We start from the raw sequence: 12,759 nt of genomic DNA on the forward strand, positions 1-12,759 counted from the left end.
GCATACATAATTACTGCGTTATCAAACCTTTTACCTTCACTTACATTTCTTGGAGATACAAGCTTTCGTTGTGAAGGTGAAGATGTGCAGATACGACCAGCGTATCAAAACTGCACTACATATTATTAATGCAAATGGGATATCTTGCCCCATCAGAGTCAGGGGATCGTTGTTAAACACAACTTACAATATTTTAATATTTTCCGTCAAATCACAATTTTTAATAAGATAATAAAATATAAAATATTTAAAATATCATTTCACGTTCCGCATCGAATGATCGATTTACAAATTGGAACGTTTTTTACGACATGTTTCGGTTATATTTAACCGTCCTCAGGTATAAATTAGATTGGTAAATTTAAAACTCGAATTACATCCTTTGCAATGTTATGCGGTTTATTGAAGATGTTCTTATCAGATTACTCTTATATATTAGAATGAAGGTATTGTTTTTTATATGGCGTGGTTCATCTGATGTTCAATATTAGTCTGTAAAGCAATGATTTAAAGAAAATATTAATAAATATGGAGTAATATAGAAAACAAAATGATGGAAATAAATAAATAGTAGAATATATAAGTAAAATAAAGTAAATTAATTTAATAAAACATACCGGTGATGAGTTGATAGAGACATGACGTGTCTGGCGGAAGACATCTAGAAGTATTACTGTGTCGGGTCGAGGTTTAATACTGAATTGCGGTTGCTCGTGGAGTGCGCAGGTGAAAGGAGGTTGTTATGGTTGGGGTCAAGGATCTGGAGGGCATTGAAGATGGGGTTATTAAGAAAAATATTGTTGTCGTTTAGGGAAAGATTTTGTTTATATGTTTGTTGTATGTAATATTTCTCTATTGTATCTCTATGTCTTTTGTTACGTACTATTTTTAGAATGTCCATAGTTTGTGTAATTGTGTTATATGAGTGTCCTGTGTTTAGAATATGCTTTGCGTATGCAGAAGTTTCTTTATTGTGTTTTTTGTGTTCTTAATGTTTCAATAAACTGCATAACATTGTAAAGGATTGTAATTCGAGTTTTAAATTTACCAATCTAATTTATACCTGAGGACGGTTAAATATAACCGAAACATGTCGTAAAAAACGTTCCAATTTGTAAATCGATCATTCGATGCGGAACGTGAAATGATATTTTAAATATTTTATATTTTATTATCTTATTAAAAATTGTGATTTGACGGAAAATATTAAAATATTAACCTAGTTCACAATATGACGCAAATATACTACCTTATGAACAACTTACAATATAAAGGACATGACGATGGCTGACACAATACATTGTCACGGCATTTTGCTTGTAACTGAACACAGTGTCGCCAAGGTCTTACAAACCTGCGAACTTTGACGTCAATCGGTTTCCAATGCAACTTGAATGGGCGTGTGTACGCGTCATTCTGTACTTTACTGTATTGTCCTGTGAAGTATGAGAGACTTTTCGTTCGATCGGACCGCCACCCGAGTAATCCTCTTAAATGTCTGATGATTCACTATTTTAGAATTAGTTCTGAACATGAAAAGAACAGAATATATTTTTTCCGATTTCAGAAGAACATTAATAATTAATTCCACGGAGCAAAGCCATTGTTTAATATTCTTAGTCTAATTAACAACGCTTCCAAATGCTTAGACCTAACGTAAAATTATGACTACTGGAAAAGAATCAGATATGATGTGACATAATTTAAGACGCTGTTCCGGTAAAACCACAAAAAAACCAGAAGAGCCAAATTTTAACCCAGGATTTCTCAAATACGACGACGAAGTGCTTAACAGTAGACTGCCACTTTCGTTTAGCCCTTGTTGAGGATATGAGCCTTAAAAGGGTAGCGCCCTGATGATGCATGCAGTAACCACCTCAGAAACAATTGCAAACTTCAATCAGACTACACGGCGCAGCATTTCAGTGCAGCCATCTTTAAACTCGCCGCCATGAGAACCTGAAATCTGAGCTAATAAAACAACTGGTTAGCTATAATACACTACGCGATTCTTTAGTCTAAAGCAGATTTAGATTTCCTGACTGTAATTGTGTATTGTTCATTTCTCCATGCATGCTACATTAACAGTTCACTTCACACTCCTTGATTCCGTTACCAAATTAACATTCTGTTAAACGTGCAACTATGAAGTTCCTAAATATGTCTCAAGTTACTGGCTTCCTCAAAGGTACAAATTTCTTCTTCAGAACATCCTATGTTCTTTCCTCAGGGTGAGAGACTTAGTTTCAGAACAATAAACACAAGTGTTAATATTAAATTGTGATATACTTTATGTGTACATTTTTACAGAGAATGGATAATTTGAAATGTATGCTAGACAAAAACAAAGTGATAAAATTAGGCTGTCAATAATTTCTTGTGTCAGTTGTTGATTTATCGTAGGAATATTACAATCGGTTTTGTTCACTGTATATGTAGCATGTAGATGCTACCGTTATTATTTGCAGAACATATTGTATATATTTAAATACCAATATTTATAATGACTGATTAAGACCTTTTGTGTAGGCTCAATCACGACTCTCCAATAGGAACCACCGTAATTTTACAGCGAATGAGGAGGGTATTAGTTAATAAACGTATGAGTACAGAATTTTAAAGTTTCATAAAATCATCCAAAATGAATCCTATAAATACGTACATTTTGATCGTAACCATGATAGGCGAATGTCACGTAAATGCTGATATTAAATATGTAAATTTCTTTTAGCAGATGGCGGTCTGCAAGATGCCAACAACAAAAACATCGACCAGAACATCACATGGATCACGCCTGCGCACAACTATTATCCTCCACATCACCAGCAACCAATTCTCCTACGTCACCAATACAGTCACATTCGGCACCACTACGTGCACCACTGGGGACCATTCTTCGAGGAGGTTGGCATCAATGCTAGCGACGGGGGCCAACTGGCCCTTCAAGTACCTCTGGGAGGATCAGTTCGCCTCAACTGCCGTGTCGGTATGCTGCATGATAAGACGGTAAGTGCTGTCTGAATCAGGAGCAGTAGTCTACTACGCTTAGGGTGCAATGGTGCACACCCAGATGCAAGGCTACTTTCAACTCACGACACCTGTTAAGTAATTTGAAGCTATAACGGCCCGAAATTATGGGTTTTGCCGTCGACGTTACTGCAATTTCGTGAAAGGTGGAGGGCGTTGTTATAACTTTCCTGGATGGGTAACGTGATAGGTTCTACAGTTTTAACCGTGAAATCTTCCAAAGACTTTTGGTCGCAGAGAAACCTTTCGTAAACAATGTCGTAGGTCAGTCAAAAGGAGGTTATTTGAGTCCGGCTACTCCGCACTGTAGATCCCTCAGTGACAGGGCGTAATGGGTGACGAGTGGCCGGGGGCGAGGTTTAACCGAGGTAGAGAGAGATATGGTGCGGGTTTTATCAGGTACCGGCTGAATACGGGTAGGTTCTCACCTCTCGTATGTCACTATGACACGTCAAGGCTATCTGTTATCATTTACCTGGGCCACGGAGACAGCTGTATTTATCCCACAAGGTGGTGATTTTGCGCTAGGCGATAACTGGTGAAAGAAGCACAACCTCTCAGTAAATTATACGGATGGGTTTATGCTATTAACTGCAGAACACATGGAAGAATTCACTTAATAAATAATTAAATATACCGTCTATTGCAAAATGCAATGGAGTAGGAAAGGTAATTTCATTTTGAAGCATATTCTTTCACGGATCGTAAATAACTGCTGCAAAAAATCTCACGAAGTTCGATGAGAAATATGTACTAGTATCAGGAAACACATGTTAATATCTTCATTATTCTTAAGTTACTTTCGCTACGAACAACGGTTCGTTTAGTGAAGAACATCTTACTGATGAACACTAATAGGGCAACGCAAAAGACATTAAATCTGAATTTAAAGATTATACAAGCAACAGAATCAAGAACCTAACAACTGACTGAATTTGTTAATAAATGCTAACATGCGAACCAGTACGTTGGTATCATTTTTAATAAATATTTATGAAGTGCCAATAAACTGACCACCTTTGCGGCCAGGGGGTCGTTAAACAAGGTTGAATGTGGCTCGACGTGTCGGAAAGTCTCAGAACCTCTGGAATATGATACGGTGAATACGTATATTTTAAATCACTGGTGGGAGATTCTGGCACTACTGTCACTAGTTGACGTTCTAGCGGGTTTCTTACGAACGTATTATATTTCAACAGAATCTAAGTTATGTCTTGACAGCTGTCGAAAGACGTTTCGAATGTAAAAGGCTCTATTCTTCACGTTAATGGGGTTTATAACACGCCTGACTAAATACCACAGATCACAGTTCACTCTTTTATCACTGATGGCAGGATATCATTCGCAACGTATTATTATTCATATTCTTTTTAGATAGTGCATCTCGCTTTCTTATTAAAATCATACTCTATAGTCCTTGGAAAAAGATTGATACAGAAAATTCCATCACATACAATACCTCTTACACATGTTTTTATTCCAAAGTCAAATGTCTCCTCCGTGACAATGAAAAATAACACGGACTTCATAGTCTGTTGCTTCTTGACTATACAACCCATTGTGGGTCTTGGCCGCCTCCTTTCGGACGTTTCTCGGTCTTGAATTGTGGATTTATTAGTGAGTGATCAGCCCAATGACTCTGCACAATTTCTACTCAATTCTGATTTGACTGCCAGAGCCATCTAGCAGTGTATTAAAGACTTGGGTGAGAAAGGGTCGCTGAATTTTGCTTACGAAACATCTCGTTCACGTCGAGCTTCGTAGTGGCATTTCATTTTATTATGCATTAACAAAATATCACCCCATGCCTTAGTGTTTGAACACCTTCTCGTGCTGTGGTCTGACATTGGCGCTTGAAGTTAATACGTGAGTTAAAGATTTACTGACTGTCTAATCAGGGGTTAGGTACAATTTGTTATTATATTTTACCGTCTAAACGTATTAGCTATAAGGAACGTCACAAGTACAGCTAGCTCCGTTGCGAAATATATTTAAGACTCTAGATTCATTTCTCTTTCTGCACCTTCTCCTTGAAATCAATGTCTTATAGACATTTTATGAAGCGTACAGATTAAAAACACCTCATTCTGCAATGTTCTACATATTATAGTTATTTTCTCTCTTATATCTAAGTCTTCTCTCATGAACTCGTTTAAAAAACTTTTTTTCCATTCATTTGCTTAACTCTGGATGACAGAACATGTTTCATTCTAATAGAAAACAAATAAAATTAAATTATTTTCTGTGACTCCTATTTTACCCAAAGGAAATTACACTTCAATGGAAGAAGCATTATAATATACATATAGAAATAATAATGCATTCTCTTTCAATGAAAGGAATTACAAAGCAGGCATACCAACTGCACTCTAGACTGTGTGACGGTGACTCCTGAGGGATACACTTGCATTTACCCTTTGAATTTTCTTCTTTACACAGTAATTTTAAAAACTCTTGGACTGAAAAGGTACATTCAGGTATTAATCAATAATATAAATAGAAAATGCACGTTTGTTGCTCTTCTGATGTTTACTCGTAACCATGACAGAGTAAAAAGAAACATGACAGTTTTAAGTGGATGAAAAATATGATTACGCTCAGAAAAGAAGAAGTATTTGTATTCACAAACAGAAAATGCTTAACACTACAGTTTTCCAAAACGATTTATATCAATATAAAGAAAAATAAATCAACATCGTCACTGAAAGAGATCTTCACCGGCCCTACTGAAATATCAGAATAATATCCTTCAATAATTAAGCAACCTCCCGATATAACGCAACCGAAAGTGGAATGTCATGTTTATTATTATATACTATTAGACTATAAAAACTTATTAATATTATTTCTACATACAGTCAGATATATTTATCTTCCACCAGTTCCCGAAAAACTCAAAAACTTAACATTACCTGTTGTTTTGTATGGGTATTGAATTTTATATTCGTGGGAACTTCATCCTTTGGTTTTGTTGTTCTTCTGTAAATACAGGTACACTAGGATCAGGAAAGTGTGCCTGAAACGTCTTATATGACCAAAGCATAACTGATGCATACGTATGCGCTTAAATGAAACGTTCAAAATTTAAAACACGCTCCACTGTAGAAAACGGCATGATGCTTGTTACACAAGTAATTCACTAAAACATTAACAAATATCGTGTCAAACCAACGGCTTGCTTGAGTGACAAAAGGAGTCCAATGTTGCCACAGGGCATGATAAATTGAACTTTGGCTATAATAAAAATCGGTTTTCGTGACTTTGTGCCACATGTATTATATTGAAGTCCTTATCGTTCAATTTATACGGTATTTACGCGCATAAAGTAGACTTCCTGAGCACAGCTTCCTCATTTATCATTTTTCTTCGCCATATATTAATATTAATACAGTAATCATATTAAGAAGGATGAGATAGACGCAAGATGGGGAAGTGAAGCACAGAGGAAATAGATAGGAAGACAAGAGAGCATCAAAGGGAATCTGCCTTGGGAAAACGCTGTTCACAGCGTATCATCCGCTGGATGATCGTTTTCTGGAGCCTGCAATGCCTGATGAGAGATTTGGATGACAGGCACAGAAAAACCGACACTCAAGAAACAGTTATAGGCATAAATGTTTGAGTAACAGCTTTCGTGGAGACTGAATTCAATTAAATCTTCACGAGCAATCAGCTGTGTCAATTGGACGTATAAAACCGACGTTTCCATTGGCTTCTCGGTCCTCATCAAGGAACTCATTTGTCTGCGGATCCATGGACACAGCACACGAATCTCTGACGACCTATAATCCCTGATGATGAGGATCGGTTCGACTATCGAAACGTCGGCTTTATACAACCACCTGACGCGGCTAATTGCCCGTAAAGACTTTACTTTATAGGCATAAATTTCTCTTTAACAGTTTCTGTATAGTGCCTTGTGTTATGAAATTTTATACGGAATATATCTGATAATGCATTTTGACACTTGGAACAAAAATACCTGTCGATTCTCTGTTTCTGGCCTACATCTTTTTCCCATTTATAGAGATAAAACTGCTTCGTGGTTTCCGATAAACTTTTCTAGCGGAAACGGAATAATGCGATCAATATATCGGACTTATTTTCCATAAACCTGTTTTCATAAAAAGTATGTGTGGCTGAATACTCGCCTTATATATCCTTTATGTATCTTAGAATTGCTTGTATAAAATGTCGATATTATTGGAACCCAGCAACAACCTTCTGTTTTCACTTCTTATATGAAGGGGGTTTAGAACAGGGGAACTTGGTTTTATACCTTGAAGAGCAAAGGAGTTTGGTAGGGGGAAAGAATGTTAAGCCCCCAGGGCACTACATACGTTGGATACGTCCAAAAGACTTTGAGGATTCTCGAAAGGGATATATCATGTAGAATCCAAATCACTAGATCTTTAGTCACAAGATAAATAAGCCATCATACATGGTGTGGACGCGCCATATTTCTTAATTAATGTGACGCTGAACACTCCATCTTAAAGTGTTCATAAATCTTCAGACATTAAAATATTCATTTCTCGCATCACAAAAACATTAAATGAGGATACAAAATTGTACTGTCGTTCGGAAAGTAACAGATTAATGGGCTTGAACGTAGACACGTTTCGGTCGGCCTGTGAAGTTCAAATACATATAATAGCACATACAATGTTCAATACAAACAAAGTTATTATTAAAATTCAAATTACTTATTCTCCATTAAGATTTATATAAGTGTGCAATGTGGTTAATTTTAGTGTTTCCGCACCATATGGACTTATTTAACAATGATACAGCAAGACATCTGTTTAAAATTTTAAGATACTACTGAATGAACGAAATAAAACATTCTTAATTACTTGACGAAAAATATTTAGTAAACCGGACACATAAAACGTGCTAGTACATGATAATTAACCAAAGCTACAGTTCGCCTACGATATCCGGTAGTTAATTGGTTCCTTCAAAATGAGACGGGTAAAAAATGACAGATAGAGAAGCATTCATTTATATGTTATAATGAAAATCCGTTTCTGCAAAATCTTGTAGTTGAAAATCAAACTCATTTTCTTGAACAAATAAATACAAAATTAGCCTACTTTGATAATTATTTATTGAACAAATACGGATTTCATATTATGCACACAGGTATACAAGTCTATAGAATTAAATTTAAAACGTATATAATTTTTAATAGTGTTACTGAAGAAATTATAAAGTGAAGAATTTGAGGACTGCAAATCATCCGTCGTCTTCAAAATGTATTTGGCATTGGTTAATTTCTAGCCTTCTTCATTTCGCTTCTGATTTTGACTGATCGTTTCCCAGCAATACTTTTCAATTTTACTTCCGTAGTCGTGACTGCTTTGGCCTCCTGTTTGTTCACTTTTGTGACATGGCTACTGATTTTATGGCAAAATTAATAAATAAATGAGAAAAAACCGTCAGTGTTCCACTGGATGGCGAAAGAACGGGAGGGCCGTAGGTACACTGAAGCGTCCGAAGCTGCTACACGCTCTGCGACTCACTAACGAATACCGGGTGATTAAAAATCGACGCACAAAAATAACTGAAACGGATATGGAAACAATAGTGTTGAAGAATTACAGACGGATATGAGAAAATGGTGTTTATATTCGACACATAATGACGTCATATGTGTACTCAGAGCGACTGGGCATCTCCATTTTGTTCTTGCGTGGGTTACGTTAGTCCCCTACACCTTCCCACCTTTCTTGATAAATTATGAATTGTTCCTTAAGGACACTAAAAAATTAAAATATACACCCTACTACATCAGTGTTTCATTTCTGACTTGTTATATAAAAATATATTACATAGTAATGAGTCCCTAAAATTGTTTTATGAAACACCTTGTGAATTAAATTCAAACGGTCTGCTAAATTATATTTCTGCCCTCATTATTAACGTTAACATATACCACTGTGAAAATGTTAATTAGATACTTTGCTTCTTTAATACATTTCCCCACCCTTCTGCCACTTCTTGCAACCAAGTTTTCAGCAAACGGTCTGCCATCACAAGGTACACCGCGACTCTTGTAATAAAATGCATATTAGCAATTTATAAGCAAAAAGGAAATATCGTACCTTCCCTAATTGTAATTCGTAACAAACATATACTGGTCCATAATCGATAGTTTTATTCATCATGTGTTATGTATTGTTTTCATAAGCCTACATTCTCATAGGTCAAGGTAGAAAGAATTTACTAAACATGCAGAATTTCTTACACTCTCTTCACGTGGCGATATATTGTGGTATTACGTCACGTGTCACTGACAAGTTAGGGTGTGAAAAAGGTTGCGAAACTCTATCCTAACCAACATCTATATTTTCTCATCAGCCCTCAGTTCTCAAACTCTCTCAATCTCCGTGGTTCATTTACAGTGAAGTTTCATACTCATACCAAACAAGAGGCAAAACCATGACTTGAAATATTTTGTGTTTACGTTTTTATACAAGAGACGGGAAGGCAAAAAATCGTGAACAAAAATTAACATATATTAAGACTTTACTCCACTTTCAACTTCATGAATGTCATATTGACTTGTCACTGTCATCCTCTTGCATATCACCGTTGCCACATATTTGGATAATTTATTATGTGTTATTGCATTACAATTTTAATCTGAATTCTGTGATTGTTCGCCATACTTTATTTTTACATACAAGTCCTGCTTTTAATACATTTGTTCCAGCGGTCCAAAATTGTTCATGCTTCATGAGACTAAATAATTCAGAGCCCAAAAACCATCTTATGTCACTTCTTTAATACATTTACGCTTATTTTCTAGGTGCTTTCACCAATACCAACTCTTTTGTTATCTCAGATTCTGGGATAATAAAACAGATCTCATCCCTAACCTCACAAGTTTCAGATGATGACCTCCACAACGTTCGATAATTCTCGTAATTTCTTCTTCGTATTTTTGTGTCTATTATAATTGTTCTGCTATTTCTTCATTAATTCACATTTTACTCCTTCTGACCTCCAATTAAATATCTCTTTTCTTATTTTATGTATTCAATCAGTAATGAAGCTATTCAAAAAATGTAAAACTGAAGACATATCACTATTCAAAACAATTTACAACTTAACTAGACACAAATGACAGATGGTTCATATAATTTAAACACGTTATCTTGTTCAGTGCTACCGAAATTTCTTTCGAGTGAAAGTAAATTGCTTATGATGTTCTCTCTTTCTCTAACGACCATGTATAGTTCTACTTTGCCAAGTAAGTCATATGTATATCTCCAGGCTGTTTGTGATATTATGGAGTTTACAAAGTTGAAACTGAAAACATTCTACCACAAACTTCTGACCATAGGAAACTCTTATCTTACTTGACATTCCGCAAAGAACCACTTAAATTCATATTCAAGGCGTGTTTTACTTTTTCTGTTTTGAAAAGTTTCACATCTTATGTCATACTGAATTTCGTCTGACGTTCCACTTCGAAAGTTAGTGTCAGAAGTTACTACCCAGGATAAGTCTCGTCATAGTCGAGTCAAACCGTAACGTGCTGTTTGCCCTGAAATATCAGTGTGCGTTTTATACACCCAGCACATCACAACGAAAGGAATTCGATGGCTTCCGTTTGTACAATAAATCAATACACAAATAATATTATGGCGCTATGCGCTGGATTAGCCAACTTAACACAGTGATCGGGTCGGAACACCTACTTTATGGACACTGTATACTCTTTCTGCGACGGCAAGCGTCTGAAGTGCAAAGAAAACCACTTAACCCGTGGAAGTACGAGATTAAAAATACATTGAACTATATCATAATTTCGTCATAGGTCATATTTAGTTATTGACTAATTAAGCTTAGTTAAAATTTTACCTTAATATACTATAATAAAAGGCCCTTATAAATAACAGTATCAAATTATATACGCATAATAATTTATAATTAAATAATATCTTAAAATAATCCTTCTTGACAAACGTAACCTATGTCGTCATCTGCCAACCATTTAAGCATTCTTAAAATTAAGTAAACACTTTAAGGAATACAAAATTGATAGTTTCATAAAATAGACATTATACTCAGTATTAACTAACTAAGTTAACTCACTCCATGTGGCACAATCAATTAGTCAAGAAATTTCCCACCATTTACAGAGTATACACAAAAGAATGGTGCGGTTTCAAAAGTTAATAAAAAATTTATTTCTCACCTTACACAGGCACAACATACACCGTCAGGTGAGAAATAATTTTTGTATTAACTTTTGAAACCGCACCATTCTTTTGTGTATACTCTGTATTAAACTCAGAGGTTTATTTCCGTGTTAAAAAGAGTCGGCCACAGGTCCCGATTCTGAACCAGATATCCCAGTTCAAACCCTCCCATTCTGATAAATATCCTTTTTTAATATTATATTCCCGTTTACGCCTGAATCTTCTTCAGAGTGGTTCCTTCAGTGTTGCTAATCACAATTTTATACCTACATCTCATGTCCTCCAATCATGACCAATTCAATGGCATTTAGTAGGTGGAACAATTTTTTATTAGAATCAGTACAAAATTAACTTGATCATTCTACACCTTGCCTTTACCTCTATCAGCTGAGCTCTGTTATTTTATCGTGAAAATATAAATGCAAACTGAACTAGTTTCTAATTTCTACAAGGTCTCATCGTCAATTAATGCTGGTTTTTATATATTCCATAATTCATGTCAATTTATCCTCTGATGTAATCTCCAAAGTGGCCTCATCCCTTTACAGACAAAAACCTTGCATGATTCCACTATTTCCCCTGTTTTAGATCTAAACGTCCTTCTCCGTACCCAATTATAGAGACTACGTTTTACACTAATGCAAACAAGAAGATAGACAGCGTCCGGAAATCCCCGTCGCGTACCGTCGGTAAACACGTGGGGTCATAATACGAGGTGTATTTCTTTTCAATTTCAAACATGCCCCGTCACAGCCCCTAGTTTACATTTGAGATATCTAGTTAGTGTACTGTAGTTGGAGTGAACATGTGCGTTTTACATACGTCACAAGCTTTCGGGTACAAGGAAAACAAAGACATTGTAGATATACGAAATCAGACAGCGAGCTTTTCAGTGCTGCTGCTGTAAAAGAATGTTTACAGGATGGACAACACATTTTCCCTTATCTGCTACCCCTTACAACCCTCTGATTTCGTTACCTTTTACTTCTAACGGATCACGAGCGTGCAGATTCGCCCCGACTACAGTACTGAGCGGTCCGGCCAGTGGAACTAATAACAAATTTATTGCTGCAGGTGATGTGGCTACGAAGGTATGTGGACCGAGTGGTTCTGCTAACAGTCGGTGCAGTTCCTTACAGCAGTGACCCTCGCCTGAAAATAACGTTCCAGTACCCAAACAACTGGCAGCTTCAAATCAGCCCAGTGCAACGCGAAGATGAGGGCCAGTACATGTGTCAAGTGTCTACACATCCTCCCAGGGTCCTCGCAATCAACGTCACAGTGTTAGGTAGGCCAATGTGACATCCCCGAACCGAAGTACTGCCTTCAAATAACTTATAAATGAACGTGTCATAGCTAAATATATGTTTCAGTCAGTGTATGTTGAAAAAAAAGTTATGTTTATTTATACCGTAGGAATATATTTTATCAGAGAATGTAAAAAGGAGAGTCGTGTATTGTGTCAAATTTTAGTGAAATTCATAGCGCAAAACTATGTCCTTTTGTTAGAAAATTTTGC

At 36.1% G+C, this 12,759-nt stretch overlaps 1 protein-coding gene and 1 long non-coding RNA gene across 3 annotated transcripts in view; one reads left to right on the forward strand and one right to left on the reverse strand.

Moving 5' to 3' along the window:
- The window catches only part of LOC110834112 (cell adhesion molecule 3), a 206,635-nt gene that overhangs the window by 171,429 nt on the left and 22,447 nt on the right, over nucleotides 1-12,759 (forward strand). The window contains exons 3-4 of one of the 2 annotated variants that reach the window (XM_022072945.2): nucleotides 2,732-3,006; nucleotides 12,315-12,528. In XM_022072945.2, the coding sequence (XP_021928637.1) occupies nucleotides 2,732-3,006; nucleotides 12,315-12,528 (489 nt within the window). The remainder of the gene's footprint in view (nucleotides 1-2,731; nucleotides 3,007-12,314; nucleotides 12,529-12,759) is intronic. The other variant, XM_022072946.2, reaches the window with a different exon arrangement.
- On the reverse strand, nucleotides 315-717 carry LOC147873887 (uncharacterized). Its single transcript, XR_015535097.1, has 2 exons — nucleotides 618-717; nucleotides 315-492 (listed from the first exon to the last, which is right to left on the reverse strand). It is a non-coding gene; the product is annotated as an uncharacterized LOC147873887 (long non-coding RNA).

The sequence above is a fragment of the Zootermopsis nevadensis genome, unplaced genomic scaffold (genome assembly GCF_977971745.1).
Source record: "Zootermopsis nevadensis isolate Lab colony 2312 unplaced genomic scaffold, Znev_1.0 Znev_ptg000013l, whole genome shotgun sequence".
Classification (NCBI taxonomy): domain Eukaryota; kingdom Metazoa; phylum Arthropoda; class Insecta; order Blattodea; family Termopsidae; genus Zootermopsis; species Zootermopsis nevadensis.